Genomic DNA, 12,526 nt, shown 5'->3' on the forward strand with positions numbered 1-12,526 from the left:
CAGTCGTATACCCCTAACCGTTGGACTCATTAATCTTTGTGTGTCCTAGCTAACTGATGCTTAAAATAAAATTTCCTTCTACTATCTTCTCCCCCTGAACACATTAAAAATACTCTTTGTAACTTAAAGGGCAAAATATTATTTTTAGCCTTAAACATAATTAATAGTGTCCGTAATTTCACTAAATCTCCTAATTTTAATAATTTCTGATTTTATAAATAATTTATTTGTATGTTCTCTATATTTAACATTATGAATCATTCGTATCACTTTCTTCTGTAATAAGTTTAGAGGTTTTATAGTATTCTCATATGTATTCCCCCAAACTTCAATACAGTAACTAAAATATGAGAAAAACAATGAAAAATATAAAATGCGCATTGTTTTATAATCTAATAAATCTCTTACATTTCCCAAAATATAAATGTTTTTAACCATCTTCTTTCTAATATACTCAATATGAGATTTCCATGTCAAATTTTCATCTACTATTACAGATGATCAAAAGCTTTTGTTAAACACAGACTTTATTTAAAAAATCTTAGAAGTAAGAACTAGACGTGCAAACATCTCTTTTGTCGTCTGGTGCCACTTTATTGCCTTTTTGTAAAGGTTCTCAAGTGTGATGCTAACCTTAGCTAGAGTCAGTGCTAACAGGGTGGTCTCAGTGCCAACGTGCTCGGTCAGCATCTGTTAGCGTCACAGTTGAACCTGCTGGGAGACCTTTTAGCATATTTGTTAGTCCAGTGGGTGATTAGACGAACTTCAAACAGACCATCAGAAACACATCAGCGTGTTCTCTGTTCTCTCATCCAGTCAGAAATCAAACTTTTCCTTCTGAAATCCAACCCCTGATCCTCGCTTCAAGTTTCATTCCCAAAGCAAAATTAGGCCAAAATTAAGTCTAAAAGCACCAGTGGACAAATTCCTGTGTGAAAGTCGAACCATCATGAAACCATCCAGTCTTTCGTCCACACCATCTTTCTTCCGCCAGGCTTTCCTCTTTACAGGAAATGGTAGAACTGTTTAACAGGAACAACATCGAGCCTAAAGCAATATTTAAACTGAAATCAGAAGCTGTTTTTTAGTATTTAGTCAACTTAAAAATTAAGCGATTCATCCATTTTCCTAACTGCTTGTCCAACTCAAGGACGTAGGGCTGCTGGAGTCTGACGGACGCTCCGGTTAACGTCTGCGATTCCTCGCTGCTGCTGAATGAGCTGCCCTATCAGACCACAGCACAGAAATGGCACAGGCTCATAAAATATCCACAGCATGGTGTCACACTCATACAGACCCAGAGCTTCAGCTGAGCTGGCCGTAGATCTTCAAGCAGAGTTTTTCGTCCTGTAGCAGTTTTACTGCCCCGTGTTTAAATCCCTGTTCAGTTTCCACTGTGTTTCTCCTCTGGTGGAAAGAGAAATATTCGGGATCTGAATCTTCTGAAGGTCACCAAAAAGTCTTGTTTGATTGATTCTTGTTGAGCTGAACGTGGTTCTTTTTACATTCATCCACAACATTGTCCTTCCAGTTAGTAGATAAACAGCTGATCCACAGCGACACACAGTGTGGACGGTAACGTTAACGCGTGACAGGACGGTCAGCTGGTGCTTTGATGTTGCTCGCCGTGATCATCGTCTTCCTCAGCTGAGTGGTGCAGTCCAGTTCTGTAAGATTCAGACTGTTTTTACAACCCAGTAATTGCAAAAGCAGATGTATTGGAGTGTCATAATGACTGAGTGATTACAACCATCATGATTTAGAATGAGCTGCTACTTTTTGTACTTGTGCCAGGGTCTTTTTGGAGGCAGCAGCTGGTGGCATTGCACTTCCTCCTCAGCTTCAGGGCGAGGTAGTTGCGCCAGCAGGTGGTTCTTCTTCTTTGCCTGTAATCAACAGGACCAACAAAAGCACCTGTAGTAACGAATACTTTGTGTAAACTGTGTTATAACAGTAAGGGAGCAATAAGCACTTACGCAGGTCATCTCAGGCCACACAGAATGGACGTCTGTGGCTGTCTTATCCTTATGCAGGGAGAATGATTCACTGGCACTGGATCTGCATAGAATCACAAACTGTCACAGACACAAATCTCAGGCTTCCTGAAAGTGAAACCTCGCACAACTGAAATTACGATGTACAGGCAAGTGGCTGCTCCATCCTTGTACGGTTAAGTACAGCACTTTTCCTCTCCTCTCAAACAAAACCCTTAAAGGACAACTATTTAGCAAGTTTCAGGCTCCGCCAGTAAAAACACCTTCAGAGGCGTTCACCAATTAGGCCTGCAGCAACTGTCACCTCCAGGCTCTATAGAGTAAAAACCTCAAGATATTAAAGAGAAGTCAAGTTTATTTATTTATAGAGCACATTTCCAAACAGTCCATGCTGCACAAAGTGCTTAACAATGTAAAATGCAACTAAAATAAATGTAATGCACAACAATGACGCAGTAAAATATAGAAAAACAAATAAGTCAATAAAAAAAAACAAATCAACAACTAAGGCTGTTAAAACCAAAATGTTTACATCAATGTGTGTTAAAAACGTGTCTCATCGTGAGAGAAGCACGATGGGCAAGCACTTAGCAACTGTGGGGAGGAAGAGCTGCCTTTTCAACAGGAAGAAGTCTCTGGCAGAACCGGGCTCATGAAAGGGAGACGTCTAACATGATTTGCTGAGGTTGAGGGGAAAGAGAAGAGAAAACAGAAAGACTGAATATTAAACAGAACAAACTACAGAAGAGCCGTTAACATCATGCAGCAGTCAGGCCTAACTGTAAACTTTGGTAAAGAAGGAAAGTTTCCCTTTCTACTTTTAGAAAGTTCATGAACCACACGCCTGCAGTCTGTGTTAGGATGCCTGGGTCGTTGACCCAGGGTTTTTGAGTTTATTATATTATTTATCATTTCTAATCTTTGGTTTCTTAGAGTTCTGTCTTATGGTTTATGTCTCTGTGTTCTCTAGTTGCTCTGTCTCCCCTGTCAGCTGTATCCCCTTGTCAAGTTCGCGTCTCTGTGTTATGTTTCCTGTTTTACTTTGAAAGTCTGTCTCATGTAAATGCGTCTGGTTTTGCTTCCTCTGTCTCGTTAGGCCTGATTTGCCCCAGCTGTGTTTCCCTCCTGTTACCCATTCCCTGATTGCTCACTCTGTGTATTTAAGCCCTGTGTTTCTCTGTGTCCGTGTCGTGATCTACACTCGTCTTGCTGTGTGTGCTGTCTGGTTGCTAGTTCAGGTTATTTGTTGTCTTCAGTTTATTATTTGTATTCCTAGTTTTGCTAGTTCTCTGTTTGCCATCTAGCAATAAATCTGAGTTTAAGTTCACCTTTTGTCTAAGACTGTCTGCACTTTGGGTCCTCCTACTACCACTCCTGCATGCACACAGCCCTCACACGACAGTCTGAGAGCAACGTGCCCTGCTGGACACTCTGAGAGCCATCAGACACGATGGAGCCTCATCAACACAGGTCCAAAAGTGCACCGTTGACTTCAGCAAAAACAGAAATGCAGTCATGTAAAAATACTACAAACTCCTGTTTAGATTTCAGTGAAGATCTTTACATCGGAGGGTCTTTACCTTACAGTATGAGGCGCCTCGAGCCAAATGTTTTTGGGGAATTGGCTCTTTATAAATGAAACTGATGTGATGTGAAGGTACAGAGCTGCAAAATGTACTTTATGCATATCAGTGCTAACAGCTGACCTGACCTGGTGACCTCCCTGGACAATTATTATTTTATTTATTTATCTATTAAGTCATTCCTTCTTTTGCTAATACCCTTCTTGCACTTTAAAAAAAAGCCACTTTAAAGTTGTGTTGTGCTTGGTGCCGACATGGGCCAGTTTCCAGTTTCGCTGTACTATTGTACTAGATATGACTGTGCAATGACAATAGAGAGTTATCTTATTACAAATAAAATGCCCCCCCTGATACAATATGATACATTAATGTTAAAGCAATGCTGCTGTGGCTAACCAGGATGCTGAACTGCAGGCAATTTAATCTCCGGGGGTTCATTTAACATGAAAGTGAAAAAATGTGAAATGTTTGCTTTTGGGGAAATGAAGCAGTCATTAAAACTAAAGCATGTGAGACATTTACAGGAGAAACTTCTCTTTGCTGGACCCGCTAACGACTCTGTAAACTCTAACAAGCAACTGACAACTGCACAAGCTTTTTTAATGCGCAGGGGTTTACACAGTTATGGAAAAATTCTGATTTAAAAAAGCTGCAGTGGAGTCAGATTGCACTCTGAAATAGAGGAATATTGTACAAAATGGAAAACCTGAGGAGCAGCGTGTTCCCCAAGCAGATGAATATGTACTAAAAACTCTGTGGATAAAAGCAGTTTGCAGTTTTCACTTTAAAAGTTAAAAAAAGACACACGTCTCAAAAAATTGGTAAAGGTCAAATAATTTATCGGAGGGCGGCGCGGGGTGTCAGTCTAATGAATCATTCCGCGTTTCTTTTTACTGTGAAGTTCTTCCACTAATCAGCCGAGCCAAACTGAAATTACTGACTCCCTCTGACCTCACACTCCCTTGAATTCTTCTCTAATGATAATTAATGACACCGATCGGTTGTTTGATTGGGGCCAAAACACGTGAGCTCCTGTCGGGGCTTTGGATCAAATCTGGAAGAGGATTGGAAAGCAAAGCCAGGCTGTCATTGGCTCCTTTTGTTTTTTGCTGTTTGTTGTTGGTTTACACTAGAGGGCAGCTTGATACTGTCCATGCGCCGTAATAAGGCGCTCGCTGTGCACATGTGGTTTGCACTTAGTCCATATTTTAGACGGACAGCAGAGGAGACTGTCAGATTCTAGCTAGGCCCACACACCTGCTCTTTTATTATTTTGCTATCATTTTCTTTCTTTTGTCGTCGCGCAAAATTCCCCTTTTTATATAAGAACACTGACAGAATCGTGGCAAATCCGATTTTACTGAGAACCACAGCGCGTATAGCATTTTAAATGCTTTACATGACAGCTTTTTCTTTTTTTATTATTATTAAAAACAAAGTCATAAAATGATCTGAGCACTTGTGGGGGTGGGGGGGAGTTTGAGCTCGCTGAAGAGGATTATTCAGCCGCTGATGACAAGCCAAAAGCTCCATTCAGGATTCAGATCATCTCCTCCTCCTCACCATCATCATCATCATCCTCACCGCTGCCCCGCCGGCTCCACACACCTGTGCTCCTGCCGCCTCTTCCGCTTTGGTTGCCGGTGATGACCGGAGGACGTCGTTTAAACAATAAAAAATCGCTTCTGTGCTCAACAAGCTGCCAGCATCAGTCCAACCGGCCGCGGTGAATTCCTGTCATGGGCAATAATGTTTCGGGCATCTCGACGCTGCACAGAGGTCAACAGCAGGGCTTCCACAGACTCCGGAACTCTCAGAAAGGTGAGTTACCTGAACACGCTTCATAGTTGACGAGTTTACGTCACTGCACTGAAACTGTTGGTAAAGCTGATGGGACGCGTGCAGAGTTTCTCCTGCTGCTCCGGGATCAGCTGAGCGGTGGTGCTGAAGAACAGCTCCCGGCTGCAGGAGGCGGGCCTGCTGCCTGGTCGGGTACATGGTCGTGCTGGTTGATGCCGGGAGGTGCATGTGCACATTTGTAGGGGCAGACACGTCAGCACTAAAAACATGAAGCTCGAGGAATTCTTAATACTTCTGTAACATTGCCCAGCCAGGGATGCCTCAGTATGCTTGCTTTTTCCCTTCTTCTGTAACGAGAGCTGTACGTGAACCACGAGGCCAAGCAAACACTCGGGATGTTCGGATCTCAGCCGTGCAAAGTCCGATATTAGGAGTTGTTCCGCGTTTGATCTTAACATAACGGTACATGTTCTGATGTCACCTCGAAATTATAAAAACATCTGTGAAGAAAAGTAAAGTCGGGATGAATTTATCATTGATGGATCGAGAGGTTACTTCCCCAAATAAAACACACAGAGGTGTCCTGGTCTGAGACAGAACAGTCCTCGTGCTGCTCTCACCACAGAAAAAGGGAACTAAATAAAGAACTGAAACGTTGGCTGCTGTAAATTTCTCAAAGGTGCTCAAAGGTGAGAGCACTGTTACCAAAATGCAAACAAAGGAGTCATAAATCGTGAGGGTGAATAATTTACAGCAGTCTAAAGGTTTGCAAACATTTAGTGTATTTAAGCTGAAATACAAAAGGCTTCATCTCCTGTACGGGTTTTTATTACTGTGCAATCCTGTAGTGAACAAGCCGCACAAACATCAGGATGTTTTTTCTGTTAGTGCCATTTTAGCTATGTAAATGTTATATATATTATATTTTATAGTATTTAAAGTAACAAAAATGAAATACTCTGTCATTCAGTTTCAGCTGCAGCATTTTAATTCTACTGTTTTCTAGTTTCATGTATTTGGTTTTACAGCTTTACAGGTTTTAGTTTTACATTAAAATTAAAATATTTTTTGCATGACACTTTAGTAACATTTTTTAGGAAAGTTCACTTAAAGATTTGAGAAAGCTCACCTGTAGTATGAAGCTAAGGCTTCTGCAGTGAAGGCTGAATATGTACGTAAACATGCAGTTGTACGGTTGCGTGTGACTTTCTGAAGCCTCTGCTCTCTCAGTGGCTCCATGTCTCTGCTGGTGTCTGGATTCAAACATGGCGATGACGATACACTTTAGTTTTGGGGTTTTTATTGGAATGCAAAAGTTATAAATGGAAGCATCTCTTTAGATTTGGTAAAGTATTCCACTCAGCGCCCCATCTCCGCTGAAACTGTCAGCGGTTCTTCTTTGCTTGCAGACCGTGTTAGCTAGCTTGTTAACTTGCAGGTGCGGCTGTCTGTTTAGTTTGGGCTGCACGTTGGTGTGCAGACCACAGCTTCAACCAGATTCAACAAAGTTTACTAGAAGCTGAAGCGATGTGTGGGCTGGATTACACGTTTAAAAGGCCCAGATTTGGCTCAGGAGCTTGAATGTTGTCACATGCAGACAAGAAGCGTAATTATTTTTCAAGTTATCTTTATAGTTTCCTTTGTTGTGTTGAGTAAAGAGAGAAAATTGTATTTTTCGGTATATATTGCATGGTAACTGGTTTGCTTTGCATGTTTTATTCACAGTATTTATAAGAACAGACCTTATAAGCTAAGCTAAAGAATAAACTGTGTTTGGTGCAACCAAAATGATATTCCCTGCAGACTGCCTCCTTTTTCCAGGACCCACTGGACTGCGTCCCACGTGTCCAATCATGCAAATTACAAACCGGCCCACCTCCACGCTGCTACATCTGGATTACAGAGGGGGAAGTGGTGGGCCTGGGGGAGCGGTTTAAAATGAAGCTGTCTGCAGGATAATCACCATAAGTACACACTTTGCCCTTCCACGTTCTCCCTCTATCCGCAGCACGCGTTCCGAGCGGTTATTTTCACATCACAGGAACGAGTGAGTCAGGCGAGGGGAGGCGAGGCGGCGCATCAGAGAAGAACAGGGACAATTATTCAGCCAGGTTGCCTTGACAACCACCCATAACATGTGCAATAGTTCCCATGGTGATGGATTCCAGAGTGCGTTATCAGCGGGAGTTGATGGCTGATTGGGATAAGAACCAGACGACGTCACCGGCAGCCGCTCGGTGATGAAAGGATGTGTTTGTGCTCTGCGTCCCGGTTTATTAGGCTGCTGCTGGGACGGCGCGCAGTGATTAGTTGGATGTGGAACAGAGATATTCGCAGATCAGAGTGGGGCTGAGACGGTGTATATGTAGCCTGTTATGTTGGCTATTACCCCCCCCACAGCCTGCACAACTCAAACACACACTCGCTTCTTCAGCAGAGACGTAAAATCATTGGTTTTAACTGATAGAGAGACCTCTCAGAGAACTGCTGACTCAGCTTTGGAGCAGTGACCCATTTCTCTGTCAAATGAATTAAAGTACTACAGAAGTACTTCATATCAAAATACTTGTTTAAATTTAATTATTTGGCAGGTTTTTTAGCCTATTTACAGCCTGACACAAACATAATGTTAGAAAGTAGGAATGGCTGCATATTCACAGTCATAGCACACAAACAGCAAAGAAATCTGCAAACAGATGTAGCTGCAGAAGACAAGCAGTGCCATAATGTGTGCGTCTTTCTAGAAATCTAGTTCTGCTACACAAAGACAGAGGCCGACGTGGGGAAATCGCATGCGCCACAACAAGACGTAGAGTTCTTTCTCGTAGTTAAACAACCGTTTAGTTCCAACCCTTTCTCTCTTTCTCATCTTTTTTTAGAGCCAAACTCCACATCACTCAGAACGTCATGCCCGGTGAAGTCAACAGTGTCTAATGCACACAAACTTTCAATTCAGTGTTATTTACACAGCGCCAAACCACAGGAACAGTCGCCTCAAGGTTCTTTATATTGTAAGGTAGACCCTACAATTATACATACAGAGAAAAACCCAAATGAGCCCCTATGAGCAGCACTTTGGTGACAGTGAGAAGGAAAAACTCCCTTTAAACAGGAAGAAACCTCCAGCAGAACCAGGCTCAGGGAGGGTGGGATGACTGGTTGGGGTGACAACCAGTGCAACTAACTGAATTTGCTTTCACAAGAGTAAATTAGTTTGTGTCCTTTTTACTCCGTAAGGACTTGTTATCAGTGAAAGAAGGCAGCAGAGCAAATCATCCACTTTCAGTGTTATTAAATGGCAGCTACACAGTAAGATGTACAGAGCCCAGAGGCCAAACACAGCTAAGATATATGTGACAAAGTTATACTTTGCACTGCGTGTGCAAACAAGATACTGCAGCATTTGCTAATCTCGGGTCATATTAAATAAGACATAATGTTGACTTTGATAACTCTAAGGTATGCAAACTGACAAATGAGCGTGCAGCTTCAGTCACATCTCCCCCCACCTCTCACATCCAGTTTCAAAACACCAAAATGATGATTCCTCATCGTAGGGCTTCGTATGCTTTTGGGTGGCTGTAGCTGAAGAGGTAAGGCAGGTTGCCCTAGCATTGGGCAACAGCCTAACCCCAACTTGCTCTCCCGTGCATCAATAGAGCGTGAATATTAGATAGAAAGCCCATAAGCACAGAAAAAAGTGAATGAGGCCTGTATAAACCACTATAAGTGCTCGAGTCGAGTAGAAACGCTTTATAGAAACCAGTCTCTCATATCAGTGATGATCCTCTACATCAGAGTTTGACAAAGAAGTTGATGTTTACACCCTCAGGAAGTTGGAGGTCCAAGGCGAAATCACAGATCTACAGAAACAAGTAGTCACAACGACACTTTGAAGGACTGGGAGCAGGCCAGAGGTGCTAAACTTTAGGTTTCACATTTTTATGCACAAAGTCACAAAAATGTATCCTTCTCTTGTGCACACAGACGAGCAGTTTGTAAGCTCAGTGTGATGAAATGTGTCCTCTTTATAGATTTTTCTTCTTTGGCTTCTGCAGAAAGTTCAGAGTGCTGCAGGTGCTTTTCACTTAGAACTTTGGGGCAACAATAACAGGACACAAAATGCGTTTGCAGACAGTTTTATTGGCTGTCGCGTTTACTGGGTTGTGACACGGCCCATGTAGAGACAGGAGGGAGGAGCTAAACAGTCTGAGCTGTACATCATCACTTTTTCATTAGCACAGGCTGATTTAGTTTCCACCACATGATATTACTGCGAGGGCACCACAAGGGCATGTTGTTACCTCACACACACACTGACCAACACAAACACACAGATGACTGGTTCACATAGTACTTTTCTGTTTTTATAGCGTGTACTGCTGATAGTGGACGTTGTGTTTATCTCAAACCTAAACTGAAGTTGTATAATTTTTATCTGTGCAGCATTCGACACATTGCATCCTCAGCTTCTCCGCCTGGTCAGGAGTGGAAACTTATTCAGGGATCTAGTGGAGCCCGTGGCTCGATGGGTTTGGGCTGTTTGGGCCATGAAAGGGGTCAGGTGGTTTTAATGTTATGCCTGATCAGCATCAGTTCAGTTAGAGTGTTTCTGTGGAACTCCATGATGGTTACCAGACCAGGAAGACTGTTTTACCTGAAGTCTTTTGAGCAATATTTATTTTAGCAACAACATGTGTGTCAAGAATCAAGAATTGAGCTACTTGAGTCATACATTAGTGTTAACATAGTAAAACAGCAAAAACTACACAGAAATTTAACTAAGATACTACTTTTGCACGTAGGTCACAGCACCTGAAGGTCAAATTCTGTTTTTTTTTTTGCAGCACAAGATCAATAACCGAGTAACCAAAGCAGATGATCCACTAACTTGTTAACAGTTATCCTCCATAATGTTGGCAGGCCTGTTTTGAAATAGAACGAGCAGCAAACTGCCCTCCAGCTGGAATCTTTCATACCCACTGGAGACCATAAAGCATCATCATGTGATGTTTTTATGGCTTTTATAACTGCTCTGGGTTTTTCTCTTGCTATTCTCTGGCTTTAGTTGTTTTGTGCCTGATTGTGGGCTTGATTTTCTGAAAAGGAATGCTTTGTGGTCTGAAGGCTCTCTGAGGAAAAGAAACCCTTTTACTGTCTAAATGAAAGTGCCTGATTAAATAAAATGTATAATTAGCTTTGTGCTAAATACACTCTGTTTGCTGATATGTGCTACAGGTGCTACAGAAGTAGAACATGTTGTAACTCCTAGTTTGGTGGTATTTTTTTGACATATTGGAAATTAATGAGCTCCAGAGTTCGTGTGTAATAGGAAACTGTTAGTCATCTGAACTTAGGACAAAGCCTAATCAGAATTAAGTGCACTTGGTCTCTGGGGAGTGGTCATTAAATGAAATGATCCTGTGTGAGTTTTGAAATTAGTGAACCATATTTCACACGGGGCACAGTTGAGTGGAGTCATAAGACACTAATAATATAGCCAAGGAAATATTCAGGAAACAGTTTTCTCTGTTTCTTTTTGCAGCCGTGACCTCTCTGCTGCCTTTTTGGTGATGTTTGACCTTTCTTATGCAACGTGGCGTCTCGCCTGGAGTGTTTCTGAACATCCTTAACACCTGCCTAAATAAGAAGCGCCGCTACGGAGAGGTGATACAGGCGCTTGACTCCTGGGAGGACTGGAGCTCCTCGGGCACTGTAATGCAGCTTTCACACTTAGTAAACAAAACAACAAAAAACCCGACAGCCAACCCAGACAGTTGCTGTGCTGGATGAGCTCATCAGGTTAGACCATGTGTCATACTTATATAAGACAAGGAGCTATTTCAAGATAGTTATTAATGCATTTGGTAATGGTGATGTATCGGTTTACTCTTGAAAAATGCAACAATCTGTTATGTTAAATGCGCCCGTGTCATTGACGGTCACAAATATGAGGTGAAATTGATAAAATGCTCAATTTTTTATTTCTAGCACAGTGAATCTGTGATGAATGTATTCGTCTAATGGCTTTGTGGTTACTTTATTTTGCAAACAGGACCGAATATCAGAGTTCTCTGTTAATCACAGATACCGGAAATGTGTCGAAAGCGTGCAAATGCATCATTTTGTCCCCTGTTATGATGGGAATACTTCCTGCTTGTGAGCACAGTAACAGATTTATGTTTTAATGGATCTTTACGGTGGAGAAGAGCAGCTCGCTGAGCTCCGCAGACTCCAAATGGAATAATTAAGCCTGCTTCATCTGTACTCGTGTACATGTACAGTGTGTTCTCTGAGAGCCTGTTAAATCATGTAGCGTTCAGAATAGTGTGTTTTTCTGATGCAGGAAACAGTATGTTAAATTTAGGTCAGTGATTCATACTTTAGTGTTAGTTAACCCTTTCCAAGCACAAAAGATCCTGCAGCCGGACCAGACTGTGGGCGAGCGCAGCTCACTCAGTGAAGAGCTCATCTGTTTTGTTTAAAACTGATGCAGAGCTGCTGAGATGTAATTCTGATGCATCAGAGATGCAGTCGAAAGCTTTCAGAACAGCATAAATAAACGCCGAGCTACCCAGTTATGTCTGAGGAGCTATTAATTCTTATACATACAGTTCTGATTAGAGGGAAATATAAACGGATTTCATTTCATATCGTGGCCTGATCAGGAGGGGAGCGGCACCTTCAGCAGAGTTCTGACAAAAACCAAACCAAGAAGTCACTGCGACGATGTTTACTATAATAACAGTCAGCACTAGCTGGGTAGCCAAATGTATTTCTTAGACTTAGATGTGGAATGCTGTTGTTAATGATAATCACGATTTTCCATCAGTGTAAGAAAAGAAGCAGAGAGAGTGAGCGATGTAACAAACCAAAGTAGATCTTTGATTAGCATCTTCAGCACTAACAGCCCAGAGACTGTGTATAAAAGATGGACAGAACCACCATGACTTTGATTATGGTTTCTGTAATCCATCAGGTTGGTTAGCATTCATAAATGTCTACTAAAGCAACAGATTTGGATAGCACAGACTTTGACAGTCTGCAGCTCAGAGCGCTCTAAAATGGGCCAACACTGCAAACCAAAGTGATCCAAGAGGGTTAGCAAAGTGAATTAGCAGGGAGCTGCTACAGCTCATGCACAGCACT

At 42.1% G+C, this 12,526-nt stretch overlaps 1 protein-coding gene and 1 long non-coding RNA gene across 2 annotated transcripts in view; one reads left to right on the forward strand and one right to left on the reverse strand.

Annotated features, from left to right (window-relative positions):
• Positions 1 to 216: 216 nt before the first annotated feature.
• LOC106633126 lies at positions 217 to 2,317 on the reverse strand. Its single transcript, XR_001336177.2, has 3 exons — positions 1,977 to 2,317; positions 1,777 to 1,886; positions 217 to 1,667 (listed from the first exon to the last, which is right to left on the reverse strand). It is a non-coding gene; the product is annotated as an uncharacterized LOC106633126 (long non-coding RNA).
• A 2,715-nt stretch (positions 2,318 to 5,032) lies between these two features.
• neurl1aa (neuralized E3 ubiquitin protein ligase 1Aa) overlaps positions 5,033 to 12,526 on the forward strand; it is a 68,694-nt gene continuing 61,200 nt past the window's right edge. Inside the window, exon 1 of the mRNA XM_005919302.3 lies at positions 5,033 to 5,398. Coding sequence (XP_005919364.1) covers positions 5,317 to 5,398 — 82 coding nt within the window. The 5' untranslated portion in view covers positions 5,033 to 5,316. The remainder of the gene's footprint in view (positions 5,399 to 12,526) is intronic.

Source organism: Haplochromis burtoni, unplaced genomic scaffold (assembly GCF_018398535.1).
Source record: "Haplochromis burtoni strain Fernald_Lab_line unplaced genomic scaffold, NCSU_Asbu1 Contig_35, whole genome shotgun sequence".
Lineage (NCBI taxonomy): Eukaryota > Metazoa > Chordata > Actinopteri > Cichliformes > Cichlidae > Haplochromis > Haplochromis burtoni.